We start from the raw sequence: 19,279 nt of genomic DNA on the forward strand, positions 1-19,279 counted from the left end.
GACCCTGAGATCATGACCTGAGCCGAAGGCAGCGGCTTTAACCCACTGAGCCACCCAGGCGCCCCCAGACATTTTTTTAATGGTTCAAATTTTATTTAAATTCTAGCTAGTTAACATAGAGTGTTAATATTGGTTTCATCACTAACATGTAACACCCAGTGCTCATCACAAGTGCCCGCCTTAATCCCCACCGCCCATTTAGCCCATTTCCCACCCTCTTCCCCACTAGCGACCCTCAGTTTGTTCTCTATAATCGAGAGTCTCCTATGGTTTGCTTCCCTTTTTTTCCCCTTCCTCTCCTATGTCTGTCTATTTTGATTCTCAAATTCCATATATGGAATGACATTTTTTTTTCTTATTAAACCAGCCTTTTGCTTTTTTTTTTTTTTAAAGATTTTATTTATTTATTTGACAGACAGAGATCACAAGTAGATGGAGAGGCAGGCGGAGAGAGAGAGGAGGAAGCAGGCTCCCTGCCGAGCAGAGAGCCCGACACGGGACTCGATCCCAGGACCCTGAGATCATGACCCGAGCCGAAGGCAGCGGCTTAACCCACTGAGCCACCCAGGCGCCCCCAGCCTTTTGCTTTTAACACAATGCACTGACCTTATTCAGATCTCACCAGTTGTTTGTTTTTTTTAAAATTTTATTTATTTGACAGAGATCACAAGTAGGCAGAGAGGCAGGCAGAGAGACGGGGAAGCAGGCTCCCCGCTGAGCAGAGAGCCCGATGAAGGGCTTGATTCCAGGGCTCCAAGATCATGACCCGAGCCGAAGGCAGAGGCTTAACCCACTGAGCCACACAGGCGCTCAGATTTCACCGGTTTTATCTTCACTTTTTTGTATGTGTGTGGGGGATGTATGTTTCTTTAGTTCTATGAAATTTTATTGCATGTACTTTACTGTAACTGCCACTGTATTCAGAGATACAGAACAGCTGCGACACCGGGAAGCCTTGTGCTGCTCCTGTGTAGTCACAGTCAACCCACCCCCCCACCCCTACCATCTCTCTCTTGCAACCACTAATCTGTTTTCCATCTCTATAATTTTTGTCACTTCAAGAATGTTCGTAAAAGAAGTCTACACTTGGGATTGCCTTTTCAGTGTAGTTCCCTTGATATCGGTCCAAACTAAGCCTGTACCAATACTCATTCCTTTTCCTGCTGAGCAGTATTCCATAGTATGAATGGACTCTGTTTGTTAAACCATTCAGCCACTGAAGGGCATTTGGATTGTTTAGTTTTTGGCTATTAAAGATGAAGGTGCTTTGAACATTTCTATACAGGTTTGTGTGTGAACACAGGTCTGATTTCTGGGATAAATGCTCAAGAGTTCAGTTGCTGAGTCATATGGTAAATGTTTAGTTTTATTAAAAAAAAAAAAGTGTAATACTCATGGGTACACCATTTAAGTTCCCACTAGCAATGTCTGAGTAATCATTTCTCCCCCTTCCTGCCTGCATCTGGTATCAGCACTACTTTTTATTTTGGCCATTCTGACAGCTTTCTAGCAATATCTCCGTGGTTAGTACCGTGATACGTTTAGTGTCAGCAGTTTCTCTCAGGGACAGCTGGACAGCTGAGCATATCTGAGTAAGAGCTCTGTATCAAGGCTTTACTCTTCTTGGAAAAGAGACTGGTATTTTCCCCACGGGTAGGTAAAGAGAGCATAAGGCCCTGGTCATAGGTGGCTATGGCTGTCAGTTTGGGAGGTCTTTCTGGCATGTCCTTGCATCTCTGTTCATTCTCCTTAGACACCCTTTATGCCTCAAGAGCGGGTGACAGGTGTGACGTGTCTGATCTGACGTGACCACTCATTGAACCTGGCAAAGACAGTCTAACAAGTGAGAGGAATGGGACAGTCTCCTGGGTTGGCTCATGTGGGTGGTTGGCAGGCAGGGACCCAGGGACTCAGGTCTCAGATGTCCACCTAAGCATCTTCAGACACTACCTTTTAAGAGGCAGTCCCTAGCGGCTCCTCTCAGCGAGTCAGGGCCGCGAAAGGTGGTTGACCCCAGGAGCAATGGGCAGATGGGTATCACTGCCTAGAGTACAAGCAGAATTTACTTACAGGAAATGTGAAAGTTTGCATGAGTTGGACATGTCTACAACCTAAATTTTATCAAAAAAGAGATTACTACCATCCCATATACTCCCTTTTGGCCGATCCCAGGAAACCCTCACTCTATCCCTCAGAGGTGTCACTGGTCTTGATTTTACCATAAATCAATTTTTCCCACTGTATAGTTTTGCATGAATGGAATCATAATACTCTTTACTGTAGGCTTCTTCCAGTACAGAGTTTCTGAGCTTCATCCATGCTGTTGCATACATCAGTATTCTGTTCATTTTTAAAGCTCAGTGGCATCCTGTCAGATAAATATACAACTGTTTATCCGTTCCCCTTGGTAGATACCTTAATGGATTCTAGTCCTTAGTTATTGTGAAAAAGCTGTTATTAGTATTTTTTTTTTAAGATTTTTTTCTTTATTTATCTGACAGAGATCACAAGTAGGCAGAGAGGCAGGCAGAGAGAAAGAGGGAAGCAGGCTCCCCGCTGAGCAGAGAGCCCGATGCCCGGCCCGATCCCAGGACCCTGAGATCATGACCTGAGCCGAAGGCAGAGGCTTAACTCACTGAGCCACCCAGGCGCCCCTGTTATTAGTATTCTTATGCTAGGTATTTTGTTTTGGAAACCCATGTTTTCATTTCCTTTGGATAAATACCTAGAGTAAGGTTGGGTATTTTAGTTTCCTAGCATTGTTGTAACATATTACAACAAACTGAGAGACTTAAAGAAATCTGTTCTCACAGTTCAAAAACTGTAAGTTCAAAATCAACCTGTTGGCAGGGTTGATTTATTCTGGAGGTTTTGAGGGAGATCTGTTCCTCACCTGTCTCCAGTTTCTGGTGGTTGCTGGCGATCCTTAGCATTTCTTGGCTTGTTGCTGTGTCATTCCAATCTGTGCCTTTGTGATCACAGAGCCTTCTTCCTTCTATGTATCTGTCTCTTTGTAAGGATGCATTTGTTGAATTAAGACTCACCCTAACTTGGTATGACCTCATCTTAACTTGATCATATCTCTGAAGACCTGGTATCAAAGTAAGTCCACGTTCACGTGTTCATATAGACGTGAATTTTGGTGGGATACCATTCAACCTAATATACTGGGTCACAAAGCTACAGTATATGCAGCTTTATGAGTGACCATTTTCCAAAGTGGCTGTACCATTTTTTACTTCCATGAACATATGAGAAGAGAATTCCCATTGTCTCACATCCTCCAGACAGTTTTCATCATATCTGTGATGGGTGTGTAGTGCTATCTCATGGGGGCTTTAATTTATATTTCGCTAATGGTTAAATGTTGAGCACTTTATGCTTTTTGATCATTCAAATATATATCATATACTTTACTTTGTAAAGTATCCATTCAGATCTTCTTCCAGTTGCCAGTTTATTACATTTTTTAAATTGTTGAGCTCTGGGAGTTCTTTATTAATTCTGGACACCAGTCCTTTGCCATATGTACATTTTGCAAAAATTTTCTTAGACCGAAGCTTTTCTGTTCTTTCCTTAACAGTTACTTTTGATTGGCAGATGTTTGGAGGAAGTCGGATTTTTCTTTTAAATTTAAAAATTTTTAATGTCATGAAGATAATCTGAATTTTCTAAATGCTGTACAGTTTTAGCTTTTACATTTAAGTTTATGGTCCATCTTGAAGTAACTTTTGTGTATGGTGTGAGGCAGGGATCAAGGTTTTCTCATTCATATGGATACCCAGTGGTTCTAGTATCATTTGTTAAAAAGACTTACCTTCCCCTCCTTGAACTGTTTTGTTGAAAATCCAATGACTGGCTAAGTGTGAGTCTGTTTTACACTTTCAGTTATATTTGTTCCATTAACAGGCCTGTCCTTAACCACACTGTCTATATTACTGTAGGACCATCAGAAGTCAGGGGCACCTGGGTGGCTCAGTGGGTTAAGCCGCTGCCTTCAGCTCAGGTCATGATCTCAGGGTCCTGGGATTGAGTCCCACATCGGGCTCTCTGCTCAGCAGGGGGCCTGCTTCCCTTCCTCTCTCTCTGCCTGTCTCTCTGCCTACTTGTGATCTCTGTCAAATAAATAAATAAAATCTTTGAAAAAAATAAAAAGAAGTCTTGAAGTCAGGTAGTATATCTCCTCCCTAAGTCAGGTAGTGTAAGCTTTTCTTTTCTTTCTTATTTATTTATTTATTTGACAGACAGAGATCACAAGTAGGCAGGCCGGCAAAGAGGGGGGAAGCAGGCTCCCTGTTGAGTAGAGAGCCCAACACGGGGCTTGATGCCAGGACCCCGGAATCCTGGGATAATGACCTGAGTCGAAGGCAGAGGCTTAACCCACTGAGCCACCTAGGTGCCCTAAGTCTTTCTTTTTAAAGATTGCTTTGGGGGCACCTGGGTGGCTCAGTGGGTTAAGCCTCTGACTTTGGCTCAGGTCATGATCTCAGAGTCCTGGGATCAAGTCCCACATCGGGCTCTCTGCTCAGCAGAGAGCATGCTTCCCCCCCACCCCGCCCCAGCCTGCCTCTCTGCCTACTTGTGATCTCTGTCTGTCAAATAAATAAATAAAATCTTTAAAAAAAAAAAAAAAAGGTTGCTTTGGGTAGTGTAGGTTCTCTGCATTTACACTTAAATTTTAGGATCACCTTCTCAAAAAAAAAGGGGGGGGAATGGAAAGAGGGGGAAAGGAGGGAGGGAGGAAGGGAGGAAGGAAAGAAGGAGAAAGAAAGAACCCCTGGATAGTCTTTACTATTAAAATTTTAGTGTACCTATAGATCACTTAAATCTTATGAAGTCTTATAACCCACTCTGTAGATCTTTCAAAATTCTTTTCTAGCAAAATAAAAATGTGTGTACTAACAAGGGGCATTTATAGCCTGAAGTGCTTATATTAGAAGAGAAGAAACCTCTAGGATCAGTGACTTAAGCTTTTTACTTAAGAAGTCATGGAGATGGCATATTATGAAAGTTGTCCGATTTCCAGGGATTAATTATGATTAACGTTGAAAATCTCCCTTTTACTTGTGGACCAATGTCTCAGAATTCTGAAACTTTTTTAAAAACAGTGAATGCCTGGCATGCATTCTTTCAAGGGCCAATGTCTAAGACCATTCACTTAGCCCACAGCTATATTTTTCATTCCTTGACTGTAGCTGCAGAAGGAAATTTTTCTTTAAGGACCCATTAGGCATTGATTTTTCTCTTTCCTGTGTAAAGTTTTTAGTTCATTTACAATTACTAAAGTATTTACTGGTCTTAAAAGTCAACTAGCACAAGAGCAGTTGGGAGATTTTAACAGTTTAGAAACTGCTTAATTTTCTTTTACATCCTAAAAAAATTTGTGATTAACTATATTCTGTTGGTATAATTTTATTTTTTATGCTTATTTTTTAGAGAGGGAGAGCAAGAACCTTAAGGCCTGATGCAGGGCTTGATCTCAAAACCCTGAAATCATGACCTGAGTTGGCCACTTAACCAACTGAGTCACCCATTATACTCGAGGCTCCATCTGTGTCATTGCAAATGAAGACTATCCCATTGTGTGTATGTGTGTATACACATATAACATATTATATATACATATAACATCATATATATACACATAACATCATATATATAAAATATGTGTGTGTGTATATATATATAACATAATGTACACACACACACACACACATAATCATCTTCTCTATCCATTCATCTATCAGTGAACACCTGGGCTGTTTCCATAATTTTGCTATTGTAAATAATGCTGCTATATAAATGTTGAAGTACATGTATCCCTCTGAATCAGTATTTTTTTTTTTATTCTTTGGGTAAATACCTAGTGGTGCAATTGCATATGGTATTTCTGTATTTCAATTTTGAGGGGCTTCCATACTGTTTTCCACAGTGGCTGCACCAGTTTGCATTCCCACCAGACAGTGCAAGAGGGTTGTTTCCTTTTTCTCCCCATCCTTGCCAATGCCTGTTGTTTCTTGGGTTTTGATTTTAGCCATTCTGACAGGTATGAGGTGATATCTCATCATGGTTTTGATTTGCATTTCCCTGATTATCAGTGATGCTGAGCATCTTTGCAGGTCTTTTGGCCATCTGGATGTCTTCTTTGGAGAAGTGTCTATTCATGTCTTCTGCCCATTTTTAATTGGATTATTTGTTTTTTGGATTTTGAATTTTGTAAGTTCTTTATATATTTTGGATACCAACACTTTATTGCATAGATCACTTGCCAATATATATACCCATTCAGTAGGTTGCCTTTTAGTTTTTTTGATTGTTTCCTTTGCTGTGCAGAAGCTTTTTATTTTGATGTTGTCCCAATAATTTATTTTTTGTGTCCCTTGCTTCAGGAGACATATCTAGAAAAAATGTTGCTACAGCTGATGTCAGAGATGTCACTGCCTGTATGGTCTTTTAGGGTTTTTTTTTAATGGTTTGGGGTTTCACATTTAGGTCTTTAATCCATTCTGGGTTTATTTTTATGTATGGTGTAAGAAAGTCATCTAGTTTCATTCTTTTGCATGTAGCTGACCAGTTTTCCCCACTGTTTGTTAAGAGAATAGTCTCTTGTATAGTCTTCCCTGCTTTATCAAAGATTAACCAGCCATATAATTGTGGGTTTATTTCTGGGTTCTGTGTTCAGTTTCATTGATCTATGTGTCTGTTTCTGTGCCAGTACCACACTGTTTTGATTACCACAACTTTTGTATATATATATGTGCATGTAATATGTATACATATACATATACATATACATACATAATATTATGTATGTATACATATTACATGCACATATATATATACGTGTGTGTGTGTGTAATAAAACTTCAAGTCTGGAATTGTGATAACTCCAACTTTTTCTTTTTCAAAACTGCTTTGTCAGTTTGGGGTCTCTTGTGGTGCCATATAAATTTTAGGATTATTCTAGTTCTGTGAAAAATGCTGTTGGTATTTGATAGGGATTGCCTTAAATGTATAGACATTTTAACAATATTTGTTTTTTTTTCTCTTTCTTTTTTTTTTATTTTATTTTTTCAATTTATTTATTTTCAGAAAAACATTATTCATTATTTTTTCACCACACCCAGGCTCCATGCAAGCCGTGCCCTCTCTAATACCCACCACCTGGTACCCCAGCCTCCCACCCCCCCCGCCACTTCAAACCCCTCAGATTGTTTTTCAGAGTCCATAGTCTCTCATGGTTCACCTCCCCTTCCAATTTACCCCAATTCCCTACTCCTCTCTAACGCCCCTTGTCCTCCATGCTATTCGTTATGCTCCACAAATAAGTGAAACCATATGATAATTGACTCTCTCTGCTTGACTTATTTCACTCAGCATAATCTCTTCCAGTCCCGTCCATGTTGCTGCAAAAGTTGGGTATTCCTCCTTTCTGATGGAGGCATAATACTCCATAGTGTATATGGACCACATCTTCCTTATCCATTCATCCGTTGAAGGGCATCTTGGTTCTTTCCATAGTTTGGCGACTGTGGCCATTGCTGCTATAAACATTGGGGTACAGATGGCCCTTCTTTTCACGACATCTGTGTCTTTGGGGTAAATACCCAGGAGTGCAATTGCAGGGTCATAGGGAAGCTCTATTTTTAATTTCTTGAGGAATTGTTCTTTTTTTTTTAAATAAATTTTATTATTAAGGAAGTAGTTTGAGGGATTTTTTTCCTTTATGTCATTTAAAAATGATAATATGTTTCTATAAATTTGACTAAAATATAAGAATTTTTTAAAAAGTTTTTATTTAAATTCCAGTTAGCTAACATACAGTGTAATATTAGCTTCAGGTGTGCAATACAGTGATTCAACACTTCCATACAAAACCCACTGTTCATCACAAGTGCACTCCTTAATCCCCATTACCAATTTAACCCACACCACCTCCCCCTCCCTTCATGGCAACCATCAGTTTGTTCTCCATGGTTAAGAGTCTGTTTCTTGGCTTGTGCCTCTCACTCTTTTTTTCTTTTCCTTTTGTTCATTTGTTTTGTCTCCTAAATCCCACATACGAGTGAAATCATGGTATTTGCCTTTCTCTGACTTACTTTACTTAGCCTAATATCCTCTAGCTCCATCCACATTGTCACATATGGCAAGATATCATTCCTTTTCATGGTTGAGTAATATCCCATTGTATGTGTGTGTGTGTGTGTGTGTGTGTGTGTATACACCAAAATTTTCTTGTCCATTCATCAATCAGTGGACATGGGCTGTTTCCATAATTTGGTTATTGTAGATAATGTTGCTGTAAACATAAGGGGGCATGTTTCCCTTTGAATTAGTATGTTTTCATTTTTTTAAAGATTTTTATTTAGTTGAAAGAGAGATACCACACAAGCAGGGAGGGGCAGAGCAGGAGGGAGAAAGAATCTGACATACACTCCGCACTGAGCATGGAACCAAACGTCGGGCTCGATCCCATGACCATGAGATCATCACCTGAGCTGAAGCCAAGAGTCTGATGTTTAACCAACTGAACCACCCAGGTGCTCCTGTATTTCTTTATTCTTTGGGTAAATATCCGCTAGTGCACTTACTGGGTCATAGAGTAATTCTATTTTTAACTTTTTGAGGAAACTCCATACTGTTTTCCAGAGTGGCTGCAACAGATTTCATTCCCATCAACAGTGAAAGAGGTTTTCTTTTTTCCACATCCTGCCCAACACATGCTATTTCTTGTATTGTTGACTTTAACCATTCTGACACATGTGTGGTGATATCTCATTGTAATTTTGATTTGCTTTTCCCTGATGACCAGTGATGTTGAGTATCTTTTCATGTGTCCATTGGTCATTTGTATCTCTTCTTTAGAATAAGGTCTATTCATGTCTTCTGCTCATTTTTAAATTGGATTATTCATTTTTGGGGTGTTAAGTTTTAAAAGTTCTTTATATACTTTGGATACTAAACCTTTATCATATATATTATATATAAATATCTCCTTACGTTCATAGTTCAATAATCCTTAGAATGACAATCCTTCTATGAAAAATATCATTTTAAAATTCCTCTACCTAAAATAATATTTGTTCTTCTGATCTAGGAGCACAGAAATGTTTTCCGATTTCCTTGTATTGTCTTCATTATCTTTCATTGGTATTTTAAAGTTTTCACAGTACAGGCCTTTCATCTCTTTGGTTAGGTTTATTTCTAGATATCTTATTATTTTGGGAGCAATTATAAATGGAATTTTCTTAATTTCTCTTTCTGCTGCCTTATTATTGGCATATAGGAATGCAACAGATTTCTCCACACTGATACTGTATCCTGCAACTTTACTGAATTTGTTTATCAGTTCTAGTAGCTTACTAGTAGAGTCCTTAAGATTTTCTATTAACCAATTTGGATTCCTTTTATTTCTATATATTGTCTATTTGCTGTGGCAATTAGAGTGGACATCCTTGTCTTATTCCGTCTTAGGGGGAAAGCAGTCCCAGGACTCTGGGATCATGACCTGAGCCGAAGAGAGATGCTTAACTGAGCCACCCAGGCACCCCAAGGTTAATTATTCTTTAAATCTTGGGTAGAGGGGTACCTGGGTGGCTGAGTTGGCTAAGCATCTTCCTTCAGCTCAGGTCTTGATCTCAGGGTCCTGGGATCAAGCCCCACATAAGGCTCCCTGCTCAGCAGGGAGTCTGCTTTTCCCTCTCCCTCTGTGCTCTCTGTCTCAAATAATCTTTTCTTTTTATTAAAGATTTTATTTATTTATTTGACAGAGATCACAAGTAGGCAGAGAGGCAGGCAGAGAGAGGAGGAAGCAGGCTCCCCTCGGAGCAGAGAGCCCAATTCGGGGCTCGATCCCAGGCCCCTGGGATCATGACCTGAGCGGAGGGCAGAGGCTTTAATCCACTGCACCATCCAGGCGCCGCTAAATTAAATAATTTTAAAATCTTTGGTAGAATTCACCAGTGAAGCTGTCTGATCCTGGACTCTTGTTTGTTGGAAGTTTTTTTGGTTACTGATTCAATCTTGCTGCTAATTGGTTTCTTCAAATTTTCTATTTCTTCCTGCCTCAGTTTTGGTAGGTTTTATGTTCCTAAGTATTTACCCATTTCTTCTAGATTGTCTAATTTGTTGGCATATAGTTTTTCATAATATTCTCTTAACAACTGTATTTCTCTGATGTTGGTTGTTATTTCTCATGTTTCATTTCTAATTTTGAGTTTGTTTTTTGAGGAGTCTGACAAGGAGTTTGTCAATTTTCTTGATGTTTTCAAGGAACCAGCTCCTGGTTTCATTGGTGTGTGTGTGTGTGTGTTGTTTTTTTGTTTCTGTTTCGCTTACTTCTGTTCTAACTTTTATTTCCTTCCCTCTGCTGGTTTTGGGTGGCATTTTGTTCTTTTTCTAGCTCTAGTAAGGTTAGGTTGTTTGAGATTTTTCTTACTTCTTCAAGTGGGCCTGTATCGCATATACTTCTCTCTTACAACAGTTTTTGCTGCATTCCCAAAGGTTTTGGACCATTGTGTTTTCATTTGTTTCCATGTACTTTTTGATTTATTCTTTGATTTCTCAGTTGACCCACTCATTGTTTAGTAGCATGTTATTTAACCTCATGTAATTATGGTCTTTCCAGATTTTTTCTTATGGTGGATTTCTAGTTTCATAGTGTTATGGTCAGAAAAGATGCATGGTATGCATCAGTCTTTAATTTCTTGAGGCTTGTTTTGTGGCCTAATATGTGATCTGTTCTGGAGAACGTTCCATGTGCACTTGAAAGGAATGTGTATTCTGTTTTAGAATGGAGTGTTCTGAATAGATCTGTTAAATCCCTCTGTTCCCATGTGCCAATGAAAGCCACTCTTGTTGCTTTTGTTTGATCTGTCCATTGATGTAAATGGTGTGTTTAAGTCCCCTATGATTATTGTATTACTATCAAATAGTTCCTTTATGTTTGTTCCTAACCGTATTACATATTACAGTGCTGCCATGTTGGGGTACATAACCATTTATAGTTGTCCTATCTTCTTGTTGGACTGCCTCCTTTATTATTATATAGTATTCTTCTTTGTCTCTTTTTATAGACTTTTATAATCTATTTTGTCTGACATAAGTACTGCTACCCCAGCTTTCTTTTGACGTCCATTTGCATGATCTCCTTCCCCTCACTTTCAATCTTCATGTGTCTTTCTGATTTTTTTTTTTTAAGATTTTATTTGTTTAACAGATCACAAGTAGGCAGAGAGGTGGGGGGAGCAGGCTCCCTGCCGAGCAGAAGGCCTGATGCAGGGCTTGATCCCAGGACCCTGGGCTCATGACCTGAGCCAAAGGCAGAGATTTTAACCCACTGAGACACCCAGGCACCCCTGATTCTTTTTTTTTTTTTCACGGTTTGTTGGTTTTCTTTAGCAATGTGGTTAGATTCTTTATCTATTACTGTTTTTTGATTCGTGTTTACCATAACATGTTCTGCACACAGCAGTCTATTTTAAGCTGATGGTCACTCAGTGTCGCCTTCATTCTTTACTCCTCCCCTCCCCTCCATGTTTTAGGTATATGGTGTCCTAGTTTACATCTTTTTATTTTATGAATCCCTTGACCAACTCTTACAGAAATACTTTTACTGCTTCTGTTTTTGGCTTTTCACTCTTATTATCTTTCCATTCCACTGAAAGTGTTCCCTTCTACAGCTGGTTTAGTGGTTATAGACTACTGTAGTTTTTGTCTGCGAAACTCTCTCACGTATTCTAAATGATGGCTTTGCTGGATATAAAGTATTCTTGGCTGCATATGTTTTTCCCTTTCAGCACTTTGAATATCATGCCACTCCCTTCTGGCCTGCAAAATCTGCTAGCCTTACGGGGTTTCCCTTTGTATGTAGGTGGTCTTTTTTTTTTTAAAGATTTTATTTATTTATTTGACAGAGATTACAAGTAGGCAGAGAGGCAGGTAGAGAGAGAAGGAGGAGGAAGCAGGCTCCCTGCTGAGCAGAGAGCCCGATGCGGGACTCGATCCCAGGACCCCGAGATCATGACCTGAGCCGAAGGCAGCGGCTCAACCCACTGAGCCACCCAGGTGGTCTTTTCTTTTGAAGCGGCCTTATAATTCTTTACTACTGTGTCTTGTCATTTTAATTACTTATGTGTCTTGATGTTAATTTTTATTTTGTTGGGGATCTCTGTGCCTCCTGAATCTGAATTTCTTTTTCCCTTCCCAGATTTGGGAAATTCTTAGCTGTAATTTCTTCTCTTCCCCCCTTTGTCATCTTCTGGGATCCCTATATAGATGCAAATGTTACTATGTTTTTGTTTTTAAGATTTTATTTGACAGAGATCACAAGTAAGTAGCAGGCAGAGAGAGAGAGGAGGTAGCAGGCTCCCCACTGAGCATTGAGCCCAATGTGGGGCTCAGTCCCAGGACCCTTGGATCATGACCTGAGCTGAAGGCAGAGGCTTAACCCACTAAGCCACCCATGTGTCCAAATGTTACTATGCTTGATGGAGTCACTGAGGTCCCTCGTCTGTTCTCTGTGCAGTGTTTCTCATCTGCTTAGTCGGACTGCTTTATATTACTCCATCCTCCAGGTCACTGATACATCTTCTCCTTCCTGTAGCCTAGTTATTCCATCCGCTGCATTTCTAGTTTCACTTATTGAGTTCTCATCTCTGATATGTTATCTCTGTGTGAAGGGTCTCACTGGTCTCTTTCTTCTCGAGTCCACTGAGTATCTTTATAATCATTACTTCGAACTGTCTTTCAGGCTACCACTTCTGTTTTACTTAGCTCTCCTGCTATGTTTCTGTCATGGTCTTGCATTTGGGACATAGTCCTCAGCCTCATTTTGTCTAACTCTGTTTCAGCACCCCTGTTTCAGCTGTATCTCCTCTAGAAAGTAGTGGTTCTATGAAGAAGAGGTCCTGTAGTGCCCATGCAGTGTTCCCTGTTCACCAGGACCTGGGGCTTTAGAAGTATCTCCTATGTGTGTTGCCTGCATCTTGCTATTGTCTCAGTAACTTTTCCTTTCTGTCTTCTGCACTGACTCTGCCTGTTGTGGGCTGTGCTTGCTATCTGTGGTGTGAGGGAGACCTAGGCAGATCGGCTCTGAAGGAGAGTGACCATAGGAGGGCTCAGTAGTAGGGTGATGGTGTTAACAAAATCTTCATTGAGTTGCTAGGCCAGATTCCCCAAAGGGTGGTAACTGGCCAGGGACACGGCGTACAGTAGCAGCCGTGGCCAACAATGGGCTTTTGGCAGCTGGGGGCCTATGGTGCCTGGACATGGCAATGCACAGTGGCAGCAGAATTTGCACTGGGCCACTAGTCCTAGGCCAGTCCCCCCCAAAATGCAGCAGCTTGGCGTGTGCAGCCACGGGGCAGGGCATGCATGAACTGCTAATCCTAATCCAGATTCCTTTGAAGGTATGCAGTGGCCACAGAAGCACAGCACACAGGACGTTAACAGAATGTTTGCTGAGGCCAGCAGGCTTGGCATGGGCAAATCCTCAGGAGAATACCTGGGTGTGGTATACTGCTAGCAGGTTAGGTTAGGTAGCATGTGTCTCTGCAGCCCTCCTTCCCACAGGTTGCCCTCTCTTTATGCTGGGGAATGGGGGAGGAAAATGGCACCTGTCCGCTTCTTTGGTCCCAGAAAGCCCCCCCGCCGCCACCCCCCTCGCTCTGAAATCAGTTTAAACAGATCTCCCTCTTGTGCAAGCTTTCACTTCTATGTTGCCTCTCCTTGGGCTTCTGTCACTTTAGGGTTAAGCCCTGGCTATCCCTGGCCTAGCACTGAAGTGGCTGACTTTTAAAGCTCCGGGCTCCAAATGCAGCGCTTATACAAACTCACTGAATTCAGCCTCTCTGGTTTTCAAGGCCAGACGTTCTGGGGATTTGCTTGCTCTCTGTGGGCTCCATGGTGCTTTTGCCTTTCCATGACCACAGCTTCATCCTTCAGGCAGCTTCCAGCCACTGTTTCTGTCCTCCATAACCTCTGTCTTCAGGTCATTCTCGTTTACGGACTCGGTATGAGTGACAGCAGTTGTAACCGTGGGACCGGGTGAGCTCAGGGTCCTCTCACTCGGCCATCTTGCACTGCTGCCCCCGAGTCACATGGTTTCTCAGTGGAAGCATATATTTGTGGATAATGTTTGCATCAGCTTTGATGACTCACTGGCTTGGAGAACCGTATTGGAGGGAAATGTGTAACTCTAATGGCGGCAGTTCGTAGTGGGGAGGCTGCCTTGATGCTTTCTCACTGGGCTGGTGTTTGGAGCTGGCTCATCATGTGTGTCTTCTGTGTTGCGATAAGGAATGTGGCAGCGAGGGATGGAATGTAGGTGGGCAGAGGAAGCCTTGGTTGTGGGAACACGAGGAATGAACGTTGGCACCTGTGGTGATTCTGACCAACATTTTCTCTCCAGCAGAACCAGGGATTGAATGCCAGCCCTATGGCCATTCCTGCCCGCTGACCTTCTCCAGCCCACAGTTCCTCGAACAGTATGTGCTGTGCGGCCACCTTCCTCCGATCGTCCGCCGCTCATACGCAGGGAGCCCCATCCCAACGGAAGCTCGAGCCTGCTCAAGTGAACAAGCAGACGATGGAGACACAGAAGGGAGACTTCACCTGAGTGGGGTTTCCAGGGTGCTCTTCAGACCCTCTCAGGGTCAGCCGGCAGACTGGGTAGAAGGCAGCAGAGCGGGGCATCCTGAGGAGGCAGGCCTTTCAGCATCTGAAGCAGCCACGTGTGGAAAATACAGACTGGGGCTTGGTACCAAATCTACCTTCTTGAGCCTCCAAAAGCACCATGTCTGCCCTGACTGTGGCAGAAGCTTCTGTCAGAAGTCCGACCTCACCAAGCACCAGAGGACACACTCAGGGGAGAAGCCTTACAGCTGTGGGGAGTGTGGGCGAGGTTTTGGCCGCAAATCCTCCCTCACCATCCACCAGAGGAAACACTCAGGGGAGAAGCCTTACGTGTGCCGGGAGTGTGGGCGCCACTTCAGGTACACATCCTCACTCACCAACCACAAAAGGATACACTCTGGGGAGAGGCCCTTCGAATGTCAGGAATGCGGGCGAGGCTTTCGCCAGAAGATCGCCCTCATCCTGCATCAGAGGACACACTTGGAGGAGAAGCCCTTTGTGTGTCCTGAATGTGGCAGAGGCTTCTGCCAGAAGGCGTCGCTCCTCCAACACCGCAGCTCGCATTCGGGCGAAAGGCCCTTCTTGTGCCTCGAGTGTGGGCGAGGCTTCAGGCAGCAGGCGCTGCTCCTCAGTCACCAAGTCACACACTCAGGGGAGAAGCCTTATGTCTGTGCTGAGTGTGGCCACAGCTTTCGCCAGAAGGTCACCCTTGTCAGACACCAGAGGACGCACACGGGGGAGAAGCCTTACCTGTGTCCGGAGTGTGGGCGTGGCTTTAGCCAGAAGGTCTCCCTCCTGGGACACCAGAGGACGCACACAGGGGAGAGGCCTTACCTGTGCCCAGAGTGCGGCCGTGGCTTTGGTCAGAAGGTCACCCTCATCAGACACCAGAGGACACACACAGGGGAGAGGCCTTACCTGTGCCCAGAGTGTGGGCGCACCTTTGGCTTCAAGTCACTCCTCACCAGACACCAGAGGACGCACTTAGAGGAGGCAGCTGATGCGTATGGAGTGTGTGAGCAAGGACTTGGCCAGAAGTCCCACTTCACCTCTGACCCGAGGTCACGCTCGGGGAAGCCATGTGTGTGCAGTGAGTGTGGACGAGGCTTCGGCTTCAGGTCGGCCCTCATCAGACACCAGCGCACTCACTCGGGAGAGAAGCCGTATGTGTGTAGAGAGTGTGGCCGAGGCTTTAGCCAGAAGTCTCACCTTCACAGACACAGGAGGACCAAGTCTGGCCATCGCCTCCCACCTCCAGGGCTCCTCTCCTGACCTTCTCTTTCCTTAGGAGTGGCAGAAACACCAGGAAATGTTCCTCAAATGCAGTGGAGGAAAAAAATGTGTTCTTTCAGTGATTGGAAGATACCTGATTTATGGTTTATTTTCCATGCTAGCCATGTTTTAATTTGCTAGGGCTGCCATAACAAAACACCACAAACTTGTTGGCTAAAGAACAATTTTCTCACAGTTCTTGGGACTGAAATCCAAGATCAGAGGATGCACTTTGGTTTCCACTGAAGCCTCGCTCCTCAGCTGGCAGATGCCTGCATCCTTACAGTGTCCTCTCCTGCCCTTTGTACGTGCGCTTCTTCTATGAACCACAGCCTTACTGGGTTAGGGCCCCACTCTATCACCAAATAAGGTCACACTTAGGGTTCTGGCTTCAACATATGAATTTGGAACATTTTGGCCCATAGGTCAGCTTCCCGAACCCCCAAAACTCATGTTCTTAACATGTTGACCAATTCCAGTAATGAGTCTGTCCAAAATCTCATGTAAATCAAATGTGGGTGAGGCAAGGGGTACATTTCATCCTGAGGCAATGTTCCTCTCCAGCCGTGAACCAGACAAGTTACCAGAGATGTAGAACTGCATTTCCTTAACACGGGGGAAACAAGATTGATGGGTCCTAAGCAGGTCTGTGACCAGCAAGCAAACTCTATTAGGTTTTAAGGCTTGAGAATAATGGCTGGTAGGATACTTCGCCCTCTAGTCCTGCTGGGGTGGCGGCAGCAGTGCGCAGCGCCCTGAGACCTTGCAGGCGTTCACCCTCCGGGTCCACCATGGGAATGGCAGACCAACTGCTTTCTTTCACCGTTGGGGTCACCATTTCCTCCTCTTGGTGGGTAGCACCACAGAAGTCTGACAGCTGGCCTTTGCTCTGTCCTGTCTGTACCATTCTTAATTCAACTGAGCATCAAATGACTGTCCATTGGTGTTCTCTCCAGAGCAGGCTTTCTCATTTTCACAATATGGATAGGCTAAGAATTCTCTAAATCTTCAAGTTGTGGCTTCTGTTTGCTAAACAGTTCCTTCAGTTTACCTCCCTCCTCATGTATTTCTATGAGGAGCAATGAGAAACAGGTATACCTTTCAACACCTGCTTAGAAATACCCTCAGCCAAGCCATATAAGATTTCAACCCTCCACTGAACACTGGAACACAATCCATCGATATTCTTTGGTGCTTTATAATCAGGATTCCCTTTAGTTTCTAGTAATGTTCCACATTTCTGTCTGAGGCCACAGCAGAATCCCTTCTAATTCCTCTGTTCCGACCATAGTCTTCTTGAAGCAACCCTGGCTTTCTCCAGCAAGCACATCAAAACACTTCCTCTATCCATGACCCAGTTCCAAAACCACCTCCGCAGTTTTTCACATGTATAACAGCACACCACTCAGTACCAAAACTGTGTTCTTTTGCCAGGGCTGCCGTAACAAAACCAGAGACTGGAATTCCAAGACCACTTCGACCTACGGAACCTTGCCCACTGGCTGGCAGGTGGTGCCTTCTCATGTGGCTGTTCCCTTGCATGTGTGCCAGAGAGCACGTGAGCTCTGGTGTCCCTTACTCCACCCCTACAACATCATTTAACTTTCGGTACTTCCTTAGGTCCTGTACTCAAATACTATCACATTAGGAAAGGGCTTCATCATGGACTTTTGGGGGAAAAGTCCATTCATAACACCTGCCCTCTGGACATCCCCCAAATTCCTGCCTGGCCCTCGACCCCTGCCATAAATAGGATCTTTCCTTTCCCAGGAGTGTGAAGCTAGCAGGAAGCACTGGGAAGTGCTGCACTTCCCTAAAGTGGAACGCAAGCAGCATGCTGGTTCTCTCAGGGGCCAGGGGTATGTGTGTGTTTGGTGGGGGTGGAGGGGTTGGGGGGGAGCTGGGCATACCTGCTTTCTAAGCCCTCCTCCACACCCAGGTCTGTTTAATAAACTGCTTCCGTATAAAGCTAAACCCCGATCAAACACCTCATTCAGCTATCAAGAATTCCATGGTCCTGAACCTCAGGAGACATGGAAGGTCACGTCTGTTTGTTCTGGACTCTGACCCTGTGTGTGGGGAGGGCCTTCATCATCACCCTTCCTTAGGTCCTCCAACAGTGCCATCGAGGGCCTCTTCCTGCACCCCCAGTCCTGCATCCTGTTAGCCACACCCATGTACCAGTCCTCCAGCCTGAGGACTTGGGGCCTTTCTTCCATGATCCTGCCTCGTCCTCCAGTCAGGGACTAAAGGAGCCAGAGCACCTGTCTTTATATCCAGCCCAAGGTACTGTCCCTTTAGCCTGCCTCTTGCTCTTGAATCCCCAGAGCCTGACAAGTGCCCAGCCCAGGACAGGCCTTGCCTCTTTGCTTTGGGCACAGAATGGTCCCCACAAAGTCCTTCTTCCCAGGCCCAGAGGCTTTACTGGCTTAAAATCCAGAGGCAAGAAAAGATACACAAAAAATAAAAACCCCCAAATCTTACATGTCAAAAAATTAGTAGTATCAAAAGACAAATGTCTGGAAGGAAAATCTATCAACATCTTTCATAAAGGATTAATATCTCCTTTTTCTAAGAACTCCCCCAAATCAAAAGACCAGAAATGCCACAGAAAGTAGACAAAAGACACGATCACTATTATGTATACAAATAAGCACAGTCTGCTGCTTACAGCAAAATGCCAAAGGCCAACTGGTAACTACATTTTTTTTTTTCCTAGTAACATCTTATTACTATGGTGTTTTTCTCAAAGCTAAGAAATTAGTACAGCACTGTTAGGAACTCTTCAGTTTTCCACTATTATCTTTTTTGTGATCTCGGATCCCATACTGCATTTGTTCTCATGTCTCTCTAGTCTCCTCCATCTGGGATAGTTCCTCTGTCAGTCTTTGTCATCCATGAACTTGACTCTAGAGTTGGTCAGATATTTTACAGAACCTCAGTTTGGAATTGTCTGATATTTTCTCATTATTATATTTGCATTATAGACTTTCTAGAATACCACAGAAGTGAAAAATCCTTACTATATCATATCAAAGGGTAATGATACCAACAAGGTTTATTCCAAGTAATGTAACCTTGATCACTTGGTAAAAGTGGTGGCTGCCACGACTTTCTACTGTAGACTTCCCATTTTTCTCCTTCCATGCTCCGTTCATTAGAAGTAATCAGTAAGTCCAGTCCATACTCCAAGAGAAGGGAATTAAGCTCTAGCTCCCAGAGAATGCACCTTATGATTTGTGCTTCTTGCATCCACCACCCCACAGAACAAAGTGGCCCAGTGTGTTCTGGCTCCCAAACTAGCAAAAGACACCCCGGGGAGGTCCATTCCTCGCTGGATGGAACGAAAGTCCTGCTGACAAGACCAGGTGAG

General features: G+C 43.4%; 1 protein-coding gene across 4 annotated transcripts in view; it reads left to right on the forward strand.

The window, feature by feature from the left end:
• Nucleotides 1-17,880, forward strand: part of ZNF169 (zinc finger protein 169) — a 90,959-nt gene extending 73,079 nt beyond the window's left edge. For 3 of the 4 annotated variants that reach the window (XM_044266068.1, XM_044266067.1, XM_044266070.1), the window contains exon 5: nt 14,411-17,880. In XM_044266068.1, coding sequence (XP_044122003.1) covers nt 14,411-15,906 — 1,496 coding nt within the window. In that variant the 3' untranslated portion in view covers nt 15,907-17,880. The remainder of the gene's footprint in view (nt 1-14,410) is intronic. The other variant, XM_044266069.1, reaches the window with a different exon arrangement.
• Nucleotides 17,881-19,279: the final 1,399 nt, after the last annotated feature.

The sequence above is a fragment of the Neovison vison genome, chromosome 9 (assembly GCF_020171115.1).
Source record: "Neovison vison isolate M4711 chromosome 9, ASM_NN_V1, whole genome shotgun sequence".
NCBI classification, from domain to species: Eukaryota; Metazoa; Chordata; class Mammalia; order Carnivora; family Mustelidae; genus Neogale; species Neogale vison.